Here is a 14600-nt window from a genome sequence, read left to right on the forward strand (position 1 = left end):
AGAAAATTCTTTACAATATTCTACAGCACGTCCAGGAAAACCAGTGGTTGTGAGTTTTGGGATAATTTTCCTTTGTCAAAAGAAACACAGCATTTCATTCCTTCTATTCTGTGTACATGGGCTTCTATATCAGACTTCCTTCTTTCAAATTAACACAGGCTTGAGCATGCTCCTCCCTCCCACCTTCTCCCCCCTCCCTGATGTAATCTGAGCGCAGAGCTATGAGTGAGCAGGGAGAGACTCAGGCAGGAAGTGATGTCACACCAAGTTAATATGGTGGCTGCTATAATAAACAGAGATGTTCTAGAGCTGTTTCTTTAGAATGCATATAACATTCTATTTTTGCACTATTGTGGCGAATCTAAGGAATGTTAAAGCATTCTTTAGAATGAATACAATATAACATTCTATCTTGCACTATTGTGGTGAATCTATTGGCAATAAACTGCCTCTAGCTTTCCTTCTCCTTCAAATGAACAGTAATTAAAGACATGAAAACTAATAGATTAATATATTTTACATATCTAGTATTTCTTTTTGAAGTAGTTTTGATGTTTTTAGCTATATGATCCTTCATGACATACATCTCTCTGTTGCAAAAGACAATTCACTCTCAGGTATATTACATTATTCAGTTGAGCTTATATCATTTTTTTACATTATGTGGCACTTGGGAAGGTGACACCTGTACCGTGGTGCAAAAATGGATCAAACATTTTACATTAAGGCACTAACAGCTGTGTTGTACTTGTACTTTCTGATTTGATGCAGCTATTTAAGCATATTTTCCATTTTAAACATTCATTTCTATTTCATGGTGTCACTGGCCTGGCAATATACCGTATATACTCGAGTATAAGCCGTCCCGAGTATAAGCCGAGGTACCTAATTTTACCTCCAAAAACTGGGAAAGCTTATTGACTCGAGTATAAGCCGAGGGTGAGAAATGCAGCAGCTTCTGGTAAGTTTCAATTAAAAAATTGAGGGTTTCTGCTCCCATTGGAGGTGCCGGCGTCTCGTTTTTGGATGCCGGCGACCATTCTTGGACGCTGGCGAATATTCTTGGAGACTATTCTTGGACATGGAGACTATTCTTGGACACCGGCGACTATTCTTAGGCGCCGGCGACTATTCTTAGACGCCGGCGACCGTTTTTTCGCTTGACCCGAGTATAAGCCGAGGTAGAGTTTTTCAGCATATTTTGGGGGCTGAAAAACTCGGCTTATACTCGAGTATATACGGCAGCTATTTAGAGACTGTACAGGTTCCAATCTACAGGTTGTGTGGCTTCAGATTATTTTTTTTCATTCATCTTTTTACTGCAATTAGATAACAAGCTAGAGATATTTTGCACAGACTGTAATCCAGTATTCGGTTTGGGATTCAGCCAGGAATCGGGTGATTCCTTCTGGCCGGCCAAACCGAATCTGAACCCTAATTTGCATATGCAAATTAGGAGCGGGAGGGAAATCGCATAACTTTTTGTCACAAAACAAAGAAGAAAAAAAGTTTCCCCCTTCCCATCCCTAATTTGCATATGCAAATTCAGATTCGGTTCGGTATTCGACCAAATCTTTCGCAAAGATTCGGGGATTCGGCTGAATCGGAAATGGTGAATTCGGTGCATCCCTAATATATAGGAACCTGTATCTGTGCTGTGCCATTCCTAGAGCAGAATCGGGCACCACAAGGGGGAAAACACAAAGCCAAATACACTCTCTCTCCAAGTGTGCAATATGTCTTGAAAGTCTTCCAACTTATTAAGAATATAATTCTCTAGGCAGCATGGAAGGTTCATCCAGTTGCTTTGAAAAGGGAGTGCCTCAGCAAATGCTTGCCCTGGTACCTTACATTTTTGCTGACTCATTGCCACATTTTTGAGATCTCTATGTGAGGGCCAGATTTAGAGGTCTGTGTGGACACTTAGCATTGAGGAACAGCTGGGGCCCCAATCTAAGGGGAAAAATGTGCGTTATTCAGGGATGGCAAGCTTGCATTCCATTAGCTGTTATTGAACTATACTTATTAGTCAATGCAGTGAATTGCATTCTCACATCAAATGGCGGGCTGCAGCTTGGAGTTCTCTGACATACTAAAAACGTTTTTTTTTGTAATGGGGCCCAAGAGAAACTTGGTATGTTGCTGTTGTATTAGGATGCTGTCTTATGTGTTTGTACATTGCTGCTGGTTACAGTATTTTGCCTTGGCTACTTATAATGGGGCTGTACATATAACAAATATATAAGGGGTACAGTACTCTATCAAATAGGCTATGATTGCTATCTATTAAGCCATTCCAAAAGAAACAGTTTTTGGGCTGTTAATTATTTTGGAGAACGGGCAGGCTTGAACATTTTATGAAGTGAAGGGAAGCCTCAACTCATCTTCACTAATTGCTAATCTAATTGCCCATGCTCTTTGCACAAGCATTAGAACGGTTACCCTACCATGTGCATCCACGCACCCAGTTGGTTGATTGGTTGGACAGAATAACAGATTGGTCTATTTGGGGCTCCTTGTAAATAACACAATTGTTAAAAGCTTATTTGTCTTTAGCACTATTCATGGCATTTAGTTGAAGGTAAACATGCTCAACATCACACATTTTCCACTGAATGCATATTGTCATGGAGACAATCTGTCACAAATTTCCCAAAGATTAATGAAACCATCCGTTAAATTGGAATGAGAATTTAAATGTTGGCTTCACAAAGTCTGCATATTAATACCCTTGTTTAGTGTTTATTAACCTTTTCTCTAGGAAACCCAATGTATAAATGGATCTTAGAGAATAGGAGAATATCAGAAGTATGACTGGTATTAAGGCACTTAGCCTGCAACCTTTTGTCTGTATATGTCCATGGAACTTGTTGTCCGATATTCCAGGCAAAAATTTCACTGATTGGTTGGCATACACCAATTTCAGGAGTGCCTTGCTGAACTGAGTCTAACCTTTAGGGGCAGATTCATCAAGGGTCGAATTGAAACTTCGAATTTTATATTTTCGAGTTCTTTTATTGCCAAAACTGTCAAATTCGACTAGGGTATTGTTAAAATTCGATTTGAGTTTTTCTTTTAAAATTAGATTTTTCTAGATTTATCATACTCTGGCCCTTTAAGAACTCAAATTCGACTATTTGCCGCCTAAAACCTGCCGAATAGCTGTTTTAGTCAATGGGTGACGTCCTGGGATCATTTTGGAGTGGTTTGCTGCCTTCTTGACAGAGAAAAAACTCGAGTCTGAGAAAAAACTCGAGTCAAGTTCTTAAAATTTGATTTGAATTAGATTTGTGTTTTGGCGTCGATCCTATTCACCCGAGTTTACAAAGTTAGTTTTTTTAAAGAAAATATCAATTTATTTAAAAAAAAAAAAGCTCCTATGAATTCGAAATTCAACCCTTGATAAATCTGCCCCTAAATGTCAATTGACTATACTGTAGCACTGAACATATTCAAGGCAACAATTTTTTGGGAAAATCTATGTTTTTCTGTTCCTCAATTAGTGTTTTACCCTTCACAAAACTATTTAATTTATATATGTAATGCTTTGTTCTTCTCAAGTTAGTTAGATATGCCCCTATTTGTTTTGACTGTATGCCTTGGCTAGTGTAAACTACAGCAATTATTATTATTAGCAAAATTTATAGTTCCTGAACCCTCTGTCGGTTGCTTTTCATTGTGATATATGGGAAATATGGTGCATATGGTACACATTATGCAAGGGATTATGGACAAAGGAGATTTCAGTAATGAGAATTAAGTTTATAGGCAGTGCTGAGGTTCTGAATTTGATTCCAGCCAGTGTGCTCTCTGCAAGGAATTGTATGTTCTCCCTGTGTCTGTATGGGTTTCATCCAGTTACTCTGATTTCCTCCCAAACGCCAAAAACTATACAGGCAGGTAAATTGACAAGCTAAAAATTGGCACTATTGTGTGAATGTGATATGGACTTAGACTGTGATATGGACTTAGACTGTAAGCTTCTCTGGAGCAGGGGCTGATATGAATGATTTATTATCCCTATATTATTATATATTATTATATATTTATTATCCCTATAAAGCTCCATGTAAATAATAGAAATGTGTTTGCCAAACTTTTCTTGGTCAATGGGCATTTTCCCCGCAACTTTGAAAGGATTTCACTGAATTGTGGATCATGGACCCTTTTTTCACTTTTTTTGTGTTTATTCTTTGCTTATGCTCTTCTGTTGTACAGCACTGAACAGTACATTGGATTACGAGAATTTACTCATAGAGCAGGTTGTTAACTGATGTTCTCTTGTTTGAAGTTTTCTGATTTTCTGTTTTTTTTATCTTATCTGTAGCTAAGCTATTGGCCTGTTTGAGCATGTTCATTTATTCTGTGCAAAGGTGAAATTGTTGTTTGTGGTAACAAATCTCCTGGTATTGATTCGGTTTTCCATTTTATGTTATCAGAAGTTGAATGTCAGTGCAGCTGTATAACCATGACACCAACCTTCCTTCCCCTGTGTGAACCTGCCACTTGTGTTTTTCAGCCTAATGACCCATTTAGTGTTGAATTGTTATCAGTTGATCCTGCAGGAGTAAAAGCTATTATCCTTATCTGTAGGACTGGGGAACAGCAAAGAAAATACTGTATATGGGTGGTGTTTATGAGAGTACCTTGTACATGACAGTGATTTCCTGTTCAAAGGGCGTAACATTTAAGTGAATTCAAACAATAATAGGTTTCTTATAATATTATGTGTGTATTTGGTGAATCATTTTGAATACAGATTAATTCTGTTGGTAATTCCATTCAGCAGGGGATTGTTGCCGGCACATAGAGTGGATCATGATAGAACAGGTTTATATACTGCCTGGCCTGATCCAATTGTTCAGGAGACTTCCGAATGAACTGTTCAGGGCCTATACTGGCCATTTTGTGTGTATTTGTGTGTGTGTGTGTGGTTTAATTGGCCAATAATCTGCCTGATAAGATGCTGGATGAAATAGGTACATCTGCCCATATGCACCCAGCATTAGATAACGTGCTTGTGCCGTATTAGGCACCATCTTTCTTCTACTGCCTGTAAACTGAAGGCTTTGTCTTTGTTTTGGCAAGTTCATATTTTAGCAGATCTAATGAGAAATTGGATTATTGTGAAGCAACTGCTCTGTTATCTGCTTCTTAAACGATACCATTAATTTCGAGCATATTATATACTTTAGTTTACATTGTACAGTTTGGAGTAATTAGAGGAGGGTCATGATAAGTCTATAATTACATATGTATAAATACATATAGATATTGCATGAAATGTCTTCAATTTGAGTCAAACCAGATGTCTATTCAAGCATATTATATACATTTGCTTATCCATCACCAACCCCAAAGTACTGTATTTTGTAAGCTCTATGGGACAGTGTTTCAAATTCTGTTTTACAATGTTTTTAAAAATTAAATAAATGTTTTTGGGTAACAGTTGATAGAGCTGATAGTGGTCTCACAAGCTCTGGAAATTGGGTGTTCTTTTTACCAAATGTATTAAACTCAAACTTGAAATTTGTTAGTTGCACTGCGAAATATGTTGGCGCTATATAAATACATGTTAATAATAATAGTTGTGAAACAGTGTTTTATTCCATTTGATCTTAGATTTATTCCCTTTTGATATATGGGATGTCTAAATACAACTGTATTTAGCAACTATAGTGGCCCATGTGCAAAAAGTCGTCATTCCTTAACGCATAGTTTCATGCATTAAGAAACAATGTTTATTTAAGGAAAGATTCATCAAAGTAATTTTGCATGCATTAATCACACATATCGCATGCGGTAATTCTACATTCTACAGTATGCTACTCACATTGCTGTATATTTTGAATAGAAATAATTAGGGTTGCACTGAATCCAGTATTCGTTTGGCCATGATTCTGCCTTTTTCAGCAGGATTCAGATTCGACAGAATCCTTCTGCCTGGCCTAACCGATTCCTAATTTGCATTTGCAAATTAGGGGTGGGGAGGGAAATCGTGTGACTTTTTGTCACAAAACAAGGAAGTAAAAAATGTTTTCCCCTTCCCACCGTTTCGGTTTCGGTATTCGTACAAATCTTTCACCTAGGAGTAGGTGTGTTACTAAACGACATCAGTTCTGTTTGTCTGTGGTGACAAGATGGAGTTTGCGGTCTGATTTTTTGCTTGAATATGCAGAAGAGAATCAAGTCTGATCGCCTAGAGTGAGTTCTCTGGGAAAGATCAACTCTAGATAGATTAATAGAGGAAGAAGTAGAGAGGCGATACTGATTAAAGGAAAACTGTACTCCCTAAACAATGTAAAAAGATATTGCATAAAACAGCTCATATGTAAAACCCTGCTTCATGTAAATAAACAATTTTCATAATATACATTTGAACCCCCATTTTACTTTTTTCAGGGGACCAGAAAAAAATGGTGTAAAATCAGGGAAATGCATTATGCATAATATATAGGTGGGGCCATAAAACAACAGTGTAAAATGAGTAAAATCGGGATGTAAAATTGAAGTTTCACTGTACTTTTATAGCTATATGTGCCATTGGGAAATCATAAATATAAAATTGCCATTTTAAAAAATAAGGGCCACCCCCTGGGATCTTAGAATTCATGGTGCACACAAACAAACCAAACAAAACCATACATGTTCCTTTTATAGTTACAGCTGTAGTATTTCTGGTCAGGTGATCTCTGAGGCAGCACACAGACCATCACGAAATGGTGGTTCAAGGCAAGACATGTAAAAGGGCAATAATTACTTACATGTATATACCAGTTTGGTAAGATTCTTTAATATGCCACTTAATGTGATATAAACGATCTGTTGCTAAAGTATTTATTTTGGGGTATAGTTTTCCTTTAAGTAGGGCAGCAATTAAAGACCTTTATGAGGGGCTGGAGCCTTATCTACAGCCACTAACATGGAGAAGCCATGCTGTACCAGGCATGGTGAAACTTCTGGGCTCCCTTAATTTTTTTGCAAACTGTCATTTTATTTTTCATCTGAATCCCTTTCTGTCTTCTTTTTCAACAGGCCCCTGTGTTTCCATCATGTCTCTGAAACTAGAAAGATCTATAGATTCATCTGCTTTGCAGAAAATTGCAGCAGACATGACAAATCTTATAGAAAGCCTTGATACAAGTGATCTCCGGTTTGATGGAGAAGAAGTGGATGCTGACTTCACAAGTGACACCAAAATTAGTGGTAGGTAATTCACAGTGTGTGCGCAAAAAATTGTTATTGTACAATTGTGTAACTTCATGTGTGTACCGTGACATTAGAGACCTTTATAAAGAATGGCGGTAACATGGTTGCACAGGGGTCTGCTCTTGCTAGGGGATAGTTTGTTATCCCCTTGTTTGCGTGGGTTTCTTTTTGTTTGCTCTACTGTCCTTCCGCAAACATGTCTGACTACCTATGGTGGAGTAGCTGGATTTAACTTCCAATGAGATATGGAATAATAATAGTGCCAATATAATCCCTGCAAAGCCCTAAATACTTCAGTCAAGGAAAATTAATATTAATGATCTTATTATGATCAGATATACTATGCATTATCTGTAAGAAAATAAAAATAAATTTTGGGGGTGTTATCATTAAAGAAAACTATGAAAGATATGAGAAGCATGAAGAAAATAATTTAAGGGTTAAAAAAAATTTATTAGGACAAAAGGAAGATGGCACAAAACGCATTAGGCTTAACAGGACGCTTACTCACAGGTGTTATCTGCATTCTATATTGTATTTACAATATTTGTGTATTTACAAGGCGCAATTTACACAAATGTGTAATAATTACATATTTTTAATATTTGGTATGGAAATATTTGGGTATGACAGTATGCAGAGAATGATGTACTTTTGGTGTATTGTATTCTATATTTTAGCTTTTGAAATTAGTATTTATATTGTGTTGAAATGTCCTAAATGCCTTGGGATGTAATGTCACTGTTTTTGTTGTTTTTATTTAGGTGCCTGCTATCCATTCTCTGCTATCTATAACACAAAAGGATTCAAAGAAGCTGACCTTCAAACGTTTTTGGTTGGATGTCCTATTAAAGTACGGGTTTTGGAAGTTGAACGTTTTGCATCATCATCTTCCTCAAAGGTGGGAACTTTTAATCCTGTTCAGTAAAGCTGAAATTGCTTCAAAGGAATAGTGACCCCAAAAATATAAAGTCTTTGAAAGTATTTAAAGTATAATGTACTGTTGCCCTGAAAGTCTTTCCGAGTGCCATGCCGCAGGAGTTTTTTTCATTGTAGAAGGCGGAAGACAGAGGAAAGCAGTTTGGGGAGATTAGTCGCCCCAAAGAAGAGGCGATTAGTCGCCGGGCGACTAAAACCCCCCCTGAATCTCCAGGTGTGACCTTAGCCTTAGCGTTTGGTTGTGGTTTTTTTATTTTAAAAAATTAGATAAATTCCGATTATAGTAAATACCCCCCCCATACACTATTTAATTACTTTAAAACATGTTAAATTTTTTGAGGTCACTGTTCTGTTATTATTTTTCTGGTCTCTCCACCACTGTTTAAGTATAACAGAAACAAGTCTCAATAGCATCTAATAAACAGTGTTGCCCAATTATTTTGGTATGGTGAATAATTTTGTGATGCTAAAATAATCTGTTTCTATCATATTCATATCAGTATTCTAAATCAAATTCTGGCTAGCCTTTATTTTTTCAGTTTTTAATCGTTTTTGAGTTATTTACATTTTTTGTTCTGCAGGCTTGAACTTTAAAGCTGATTGCAATGGCTTAATTACCTTAGCAACCAGACCGCAGATCACAAGTTAGAATCTAAGATCAGTAGGGGAGGGCCCAAATAGAAATACAAGCAATAAATAACAGGAATGACTTTTAAATTTAAGCCTCATTCAATCTGTTTTTGGTTGCAAGGGGCCAGGGACCCAAGCCAGGAGAGGCAGCTAAATTTAAAATTATTTAAAAGATTAATGCCAGTTAATAAAAAAGCTGCTTAATTGAGATCCATCAGCAGGAGTGCCTCATTGCCTCAGTCGGCAGTGTCAACAAGTTACCAGGGGCGGCAAAAAACACTGGGGGTAGCATTGCAGAGAGACGCCTCATGTGGCTCCTTACATAAAGTTGCCACTGTCCATCAATTATATACTAAAAGTCTATTTAACGGGTTCACTTCTTTCTATGCATGTTTCAGGCAGCTGTTAAAATTTATACAGTAGTTGCTAATATTCCACAAATGCAACTGAGAAATATAAAAACTAAAGGTAGCCATACATGGACAGATTTCTTTCATGTGAAACGACCGATTGTAACACAATCTGATGAATCCATCTACTTATCGTTACATTGATGGGGTGAAAACGATATCGTTCTCACAAAAATGTTCCAATAGTTTAGAAATAGGCTTAGAAATTTTCATTGTGAATTCAGTCTATGGATGGGATAATCATTGTTAAACGATCATTCACTGTGCATGCCTTTTGCGAAAGTAAACAAAGAAACAGAGATAGCCTTTGGTTAGTATATGTTAGAACTTTTGGCCTACACGACAAAGATATGATGAAAGTCTCCTCACGTATAACATGGATGGGTGAATCGTTTGTTTAAACGATCATTTAGCTGATAAGATTTTTGCAGAGCAGTGACCTAATCTGCACATGTATAGCAACCATTTCGTATCTGCACCTGGAATACTGAACTGCCAGGCTTAAATAACATCAATTTAGAAGAAATTGGTAAAAAAAAAAGATAAACTATTTTAAAAAGTCTTTATTTCTGGTTACAATCTGAAAACAACCAAACTGAAAAATTTGTTTTGGAAGGTGAACAAGCACTTTCGCATTGGGTCTCCAGTTGGAATACAACTCCTAGAATAATCATAACATATTATCAATGTAAAGTCAATGGAGGCACATTTATCAGCCCATACCTCTGTGAGAGAAGCTTGTGCAAAGCACAAAAAAGTCAAAGAAACTTGGGATTCAAACGAATCTGAATCCTGCTGAAAAAGGCCAAATCCTGGATTCAGTGCATCACTATTAACTATAGACTACAGTCACATTGGTTTTGTTAACTAGTCTTCTATCTTGGTGTTCTGAAACAATCATCCACCTGTGTGTCTTGGGGTCTATGAGGTTTAATCCATGATATGCACATTGGTTAAATAGCACTAGTGTTATCATGAGAACTTCATTGCTACGAGTAAGGGAATTGGGTGTAAATTGGAGCCTTATATGAGAGATTTCCCTAGCCATTTCCAAAACCTTTTTCTACCAGTCAAGCACTTGAATACACCAGTTAAGTATTTGGTCCTGAAACATAGACAACTGTTCCTTCAAATCGTTGCTAAAGGATGTGGGGAGCGATAGAGAGAGAAGGAGGGAGGGATATATATGTATGTAGAGAGAGATATTATATTTCTGCGTTTATTTCATGTCTTTAAAGGTAATTAAAAAAACAACAACAAAATTTTCCTGAGAAACCTCTTGTACTGACTGAATAAGCACCATGTCTTTCTTGTATGTGTTATTGTTATAACACTGCTTTTGTACGGTTTCCCTTTAGGCGCCGGTTCTAAATATCTACACAATAGAATTGACTCACGGAGAATTTACATGGCAGGTAAAGAGAAAATACAAGCACTTTCAAGATCTCCACAGAGAGCTACTTCGGTACAAAGCTTTTATCCGTATCCCTATACCCATTAGAAGGTAAAAATGCTTGGTGTCATCTGAACAGAATTTTTAATGGCTCACTGTCAACAGATGAGTAATTTTGCATTTTCCACCAGCCACACAGTAAGAAGACAGACTGTTAAAAGAGGAGATGTAAGGTCAATGCCAAACCTTCCACGGAATGCTGAGATTGTCAGAGAAGAACAGTCTTCAAGCAGAAGGGTACTCCAAAGCAATTGCATTAACTCTTTCTCTTCATTGTATCTGTGCCTTTCAGTATATTGCAACCAGTGAAAGTAATTCTCCTTCATGGCAACATTTTCAGGGGTTTAGGGTAATGGAACAGAGGGAGATTTTCACCCACATTTAAATTGGTGCTTTCCCATTAGTGAATGGCAAACAGGGAAAATTGTCCCCCACAGTAGCACAAATTTAAATGCAATCGACAATTCTTCCCATGTGATATTACACTCAATGCAAAACAGCTAAACGTTGTCCCTCCTGCAGATAATGGCGATATGCCATATACCTAGGGTTACCACATGGCCGGTATTTTACCGGCCTGGCCGGTAAAAATGATGGTTGATACCAATGTAGGGAAAAAAAAGATAATTAACATAGGAAGGCCGGTATTTTTTTCCAGAAAAGTTGGCAACCCTACATATACCATTGACATCAGTACCTTTTGTAGCCCTGGTCATGCCTATGCTGTCCTTGGGTGCTAACTATCTTATCCAGTCTGCAAACATGAATAATAACAGTTACAGGATCTACAGTACAGCACTGAACAATAGAGTAAATCATTTTTCTTCAACTCTAAAATCTGTCCAAAGCACAACATTTCTGATTTTGTGTTAGAAAGCATTTACTAACTAGACAGTCATTGAAACGTATTAGTAGTCATTAACTTTTGTTTGTCTTCGCTTGAGATGTAATATGATTTATAGCCCGACTGCTATATAGGAAAAGTTATAAAGCAGAGGAAGCAATGACTGAAGGGGGATTTTCTGGGATGTTAAAAATGACGGAGAGCAAAACAAAAGCAAGGCTTTCTTCATGGAAAGTTACAATAAATACAATGATAAGTCTTACCTCAGGAAACCTAGGAAAAAAATTCGGGAAGTCAAGTTGAAGCTTTCCCGAATTGTTCAAAGTCTCCTTTTAATGACAACAGATGTGAGGACTAAACTCTGTAAGCACATGTAAAAAGTGGTTTAGCTTTATCCTGGTGCAGGCATGACTTCTGGGTAGTTGCATTTCCCTTTGGTACAGACATGTCATTGCTACATTAAGTGAGCAGTGGCCATGTTAGTTCTCTTGGAACTACCCTGGTAAGAATACCAGATATGTGAAAAATCTAGTACACCTCTAGAAAGTTCAATTAGAAGGGCTGCACTGATTACATTTAATTTAAATGCAATCACCTTCCTGTTACTGCTGTCTGACTACTTGCATTTGTTAGAAGTGTCCCTGATTTTTCAAATAATCTGGTAAATTAATATTGCGAAAGGTGATGGATGATGTTAGAGGCCTGGGAAAGGAAATGCTGCAGTGGACACACAGCCCTGTGGTAGATTAGATCTAAACGCAATTCGATGAAGAGTAGATGAGATCCTATGTTTAGGTGACTTGGATTGAAGTCTGATGCCATGCTGAGAAGTGTAAATAGTATTGAAGACAAGCAGTCAGCACAACACTTATCACTTCTTCTTTAAGGTGGTGCAAGTTAAAGGGTGCTTTCCACTGACATCACAAGCAGGAACTTTAGAACAGCAACTTTATCAAGCTTGATAAAAGGCTGCATGGCCCGAAAGGTTGCTGTAATGCCCTAATCACTAATAAAGGCTTTTTTTAAGTGAGAAAAATGCTTTGTGCTGTTCTTACGTTCCTGCCTGAGAAGTGTAAATAGTATACATAGAAATTAGAGAAATGCCTGAAATGCATAATTTTGAGTAGTGGGTTTTTCTCCATTTGTCATTTGCATGTTTGCTGTGCTAGTTCAAGCTAACTAAGCTGTATTCACCCTGATGTAAAGTGTTTCCTGAACTGGTACACTGACATAAGATAATTGTGTAGGTGGGTATTTGCCTTGGCACATTCCATTAATTTAGGGATTCATATGTGTTGAGTGTATTTGAGAATTCTTGGACTTTTTTGAGGGACAGTATAGGGGTAACGAACTGCCCTGTCTGGCTTTTAAGATCTCCTTCCTCCAGTGTTCAACAAGGGCCCATTTTAGAAATATAGTCCCATATGGTGGTAGACAAAATAGAATTTTGCTTTCTTGGGGTCATTAAGTGTTCCAGAAATAAACAAAGTAGTACCCGGAGAGCACGATATATCTTGTATCATCATAGTATATTTATTGCAGAGAAGTTGTGCACTACATGTTGCAGCCCATCAGCCTTCACCAGGTGCAGGTGATCCAGAAATAGCTACTAAAACTTTTCTCAGATATATTGGCTTCAAAATATGCATGTTTCTTTTTCATTACAGAGGGATTTTATTGACCCCAAAAAATCTGTATTTATTCAGATACAAATGCAGGAAAAATATTCAGGAGCAAATAGTGATGGTGAACACTGACTGATAATATATTTCAAGTTAGGAAAAAATTATGGACATTAGCACAGGGATGGTGGAGAAGAGTAGAAGAAAGAAAAAAAATAATGAATTAGCAGACTTATGGGAGGGGATGTCCAGGGGAACGGAACCCAGCTGTGGCTACTTTAGATTTTTACATCATTCTTTGTCATTTAAGTAAAGCCAGGAAAACCAAATGTAACATTTTGTGAATTATTTTTGTATACATCCTGTTTATTAAACAAAACCAGTATTATTTTGCTTCCTAGCTATTTTATTAAGTGATAAGCCTATCAAAATATGAAAAGCTGATGGGATAGCTATTACTGGAGTTTTCATTTGGGACTTGCATTTTTGCATGAATGAATTTACTTTGACATTGTTTGCTGAACAGATGTATCGTTTTTTGGGATAACTTTTTTTTTTTCCTTTTACAGAAACAGTTGGAAGATTACATATCTGCATTATTAAAAATGCCCATGTACAGAAATTACCATGCGACTGTAAGTCTTGAATTATTTTCTGCATGTTATTTGCACGATGGCATGGTCAGTTTTATATCTTGTGCTAGCCAAATACACCATATAGCCATATAGCATCCATCCCTCTAGTTTTTGTTAAACTAAAACTCCCATCATTCTGTATATACAATAATAAATATTGCCCACCATGGTTTTTAGAAGATTTTTATCTACTCCGTGGTATGGGAGGCAAAATGGCATTGGGTTTGTATGCCCCCCAGATTTGTGTGGGTTTCCACACTGAAATATGCCCCTTGTTTGTCCACTCCATGACTGTCCGTGTATGAACAGTATAGGATGGATGTAAGAGCATGGCCTTTCCTCTACTAGAGTATCTACACAAGGAAATGGCTAGGAAGCAAGCAAAAGCATATTGTAATATGCCTTTTTATGATGATTTGGGTAATGGCCACTCGCTACATGTCTACTGACAATCTATGACTGCAAAAGGGCAGAATGAAATGCATTTGGCTATGTAATCTAAAAAGTAGCAACATTTGGAAAAAAAGTAAATCAAATGTTTGCAATGCTAAGTCTGTAAAATCTGAGTGACAAGTTTAGTGAAAAATAGGTATTTTTGCTAAACACTTAACTTCTTTTTTTTTTTTTTTTTTTTTTTTTAAAGAGAGAATTTATTGATGTAAGTCAGCTGTCTTTCATTCATGATCTTGGACCAAAGGGCATGTAAGTCTTATTGGAAATATTTATGCTTTTGTTTTATTTCCTCTCTCCATCACTGTGTCACGATTGCTTCATGAAAAAATATGTGTGATTAAAAAGTAATAATGTGTTTTTCTTGTTCTGGGGTCTGTCTTCATAATTTTATGGTATATTTAGTAC

General features: G+C 37.0%; 1 protein-coding gene across 3 annotated transcripts in view; it reads left to right on the plus strand.

The window, feature by feature from the left end:
• The window catches only part of pld1.L (phospholipase D1 L homeolog), a 107836-nt gene that overhangs the window by 50555 nt on the left and 42681 nt on the right, over positions 1-14600 (plus strand). For all 3 annotated transcript variants that reach the window (XM_041562040.1, XM_041562039.1, NM_001136170.1), the window contains 6 exon segments: positions 7036-7206; positions 7974-8110; positions 10547-10692; positions 10773-10878; positions 13677-13742; positions 14386-14444. In XM_041562040.1, coding sequence (XP_041417974.1) covers positions 7053-7206; positions 7974-8110; positions 10547-10692; positions 10773-10878; positions 13677-13742; positions 14386-14444 — 668 coding nt within the window. In that variant the 5' untranslated portion in view covers positions 7036-7052.

This window comes from Xenopus laevis, chromosome 5L (genome assembly GCF_017654675.1).
Source record: "Xenopus laevis strain J_2021 chromosome 5L, Xenopus_laevis_v10.1, whole genome shotgun sequence".
Taxonomy (NCBI): Eukaryota; Metazoa; Chordata; class Amphibia; order Anura; family Pipidae; genus Xenopus; species Xenopus laevis.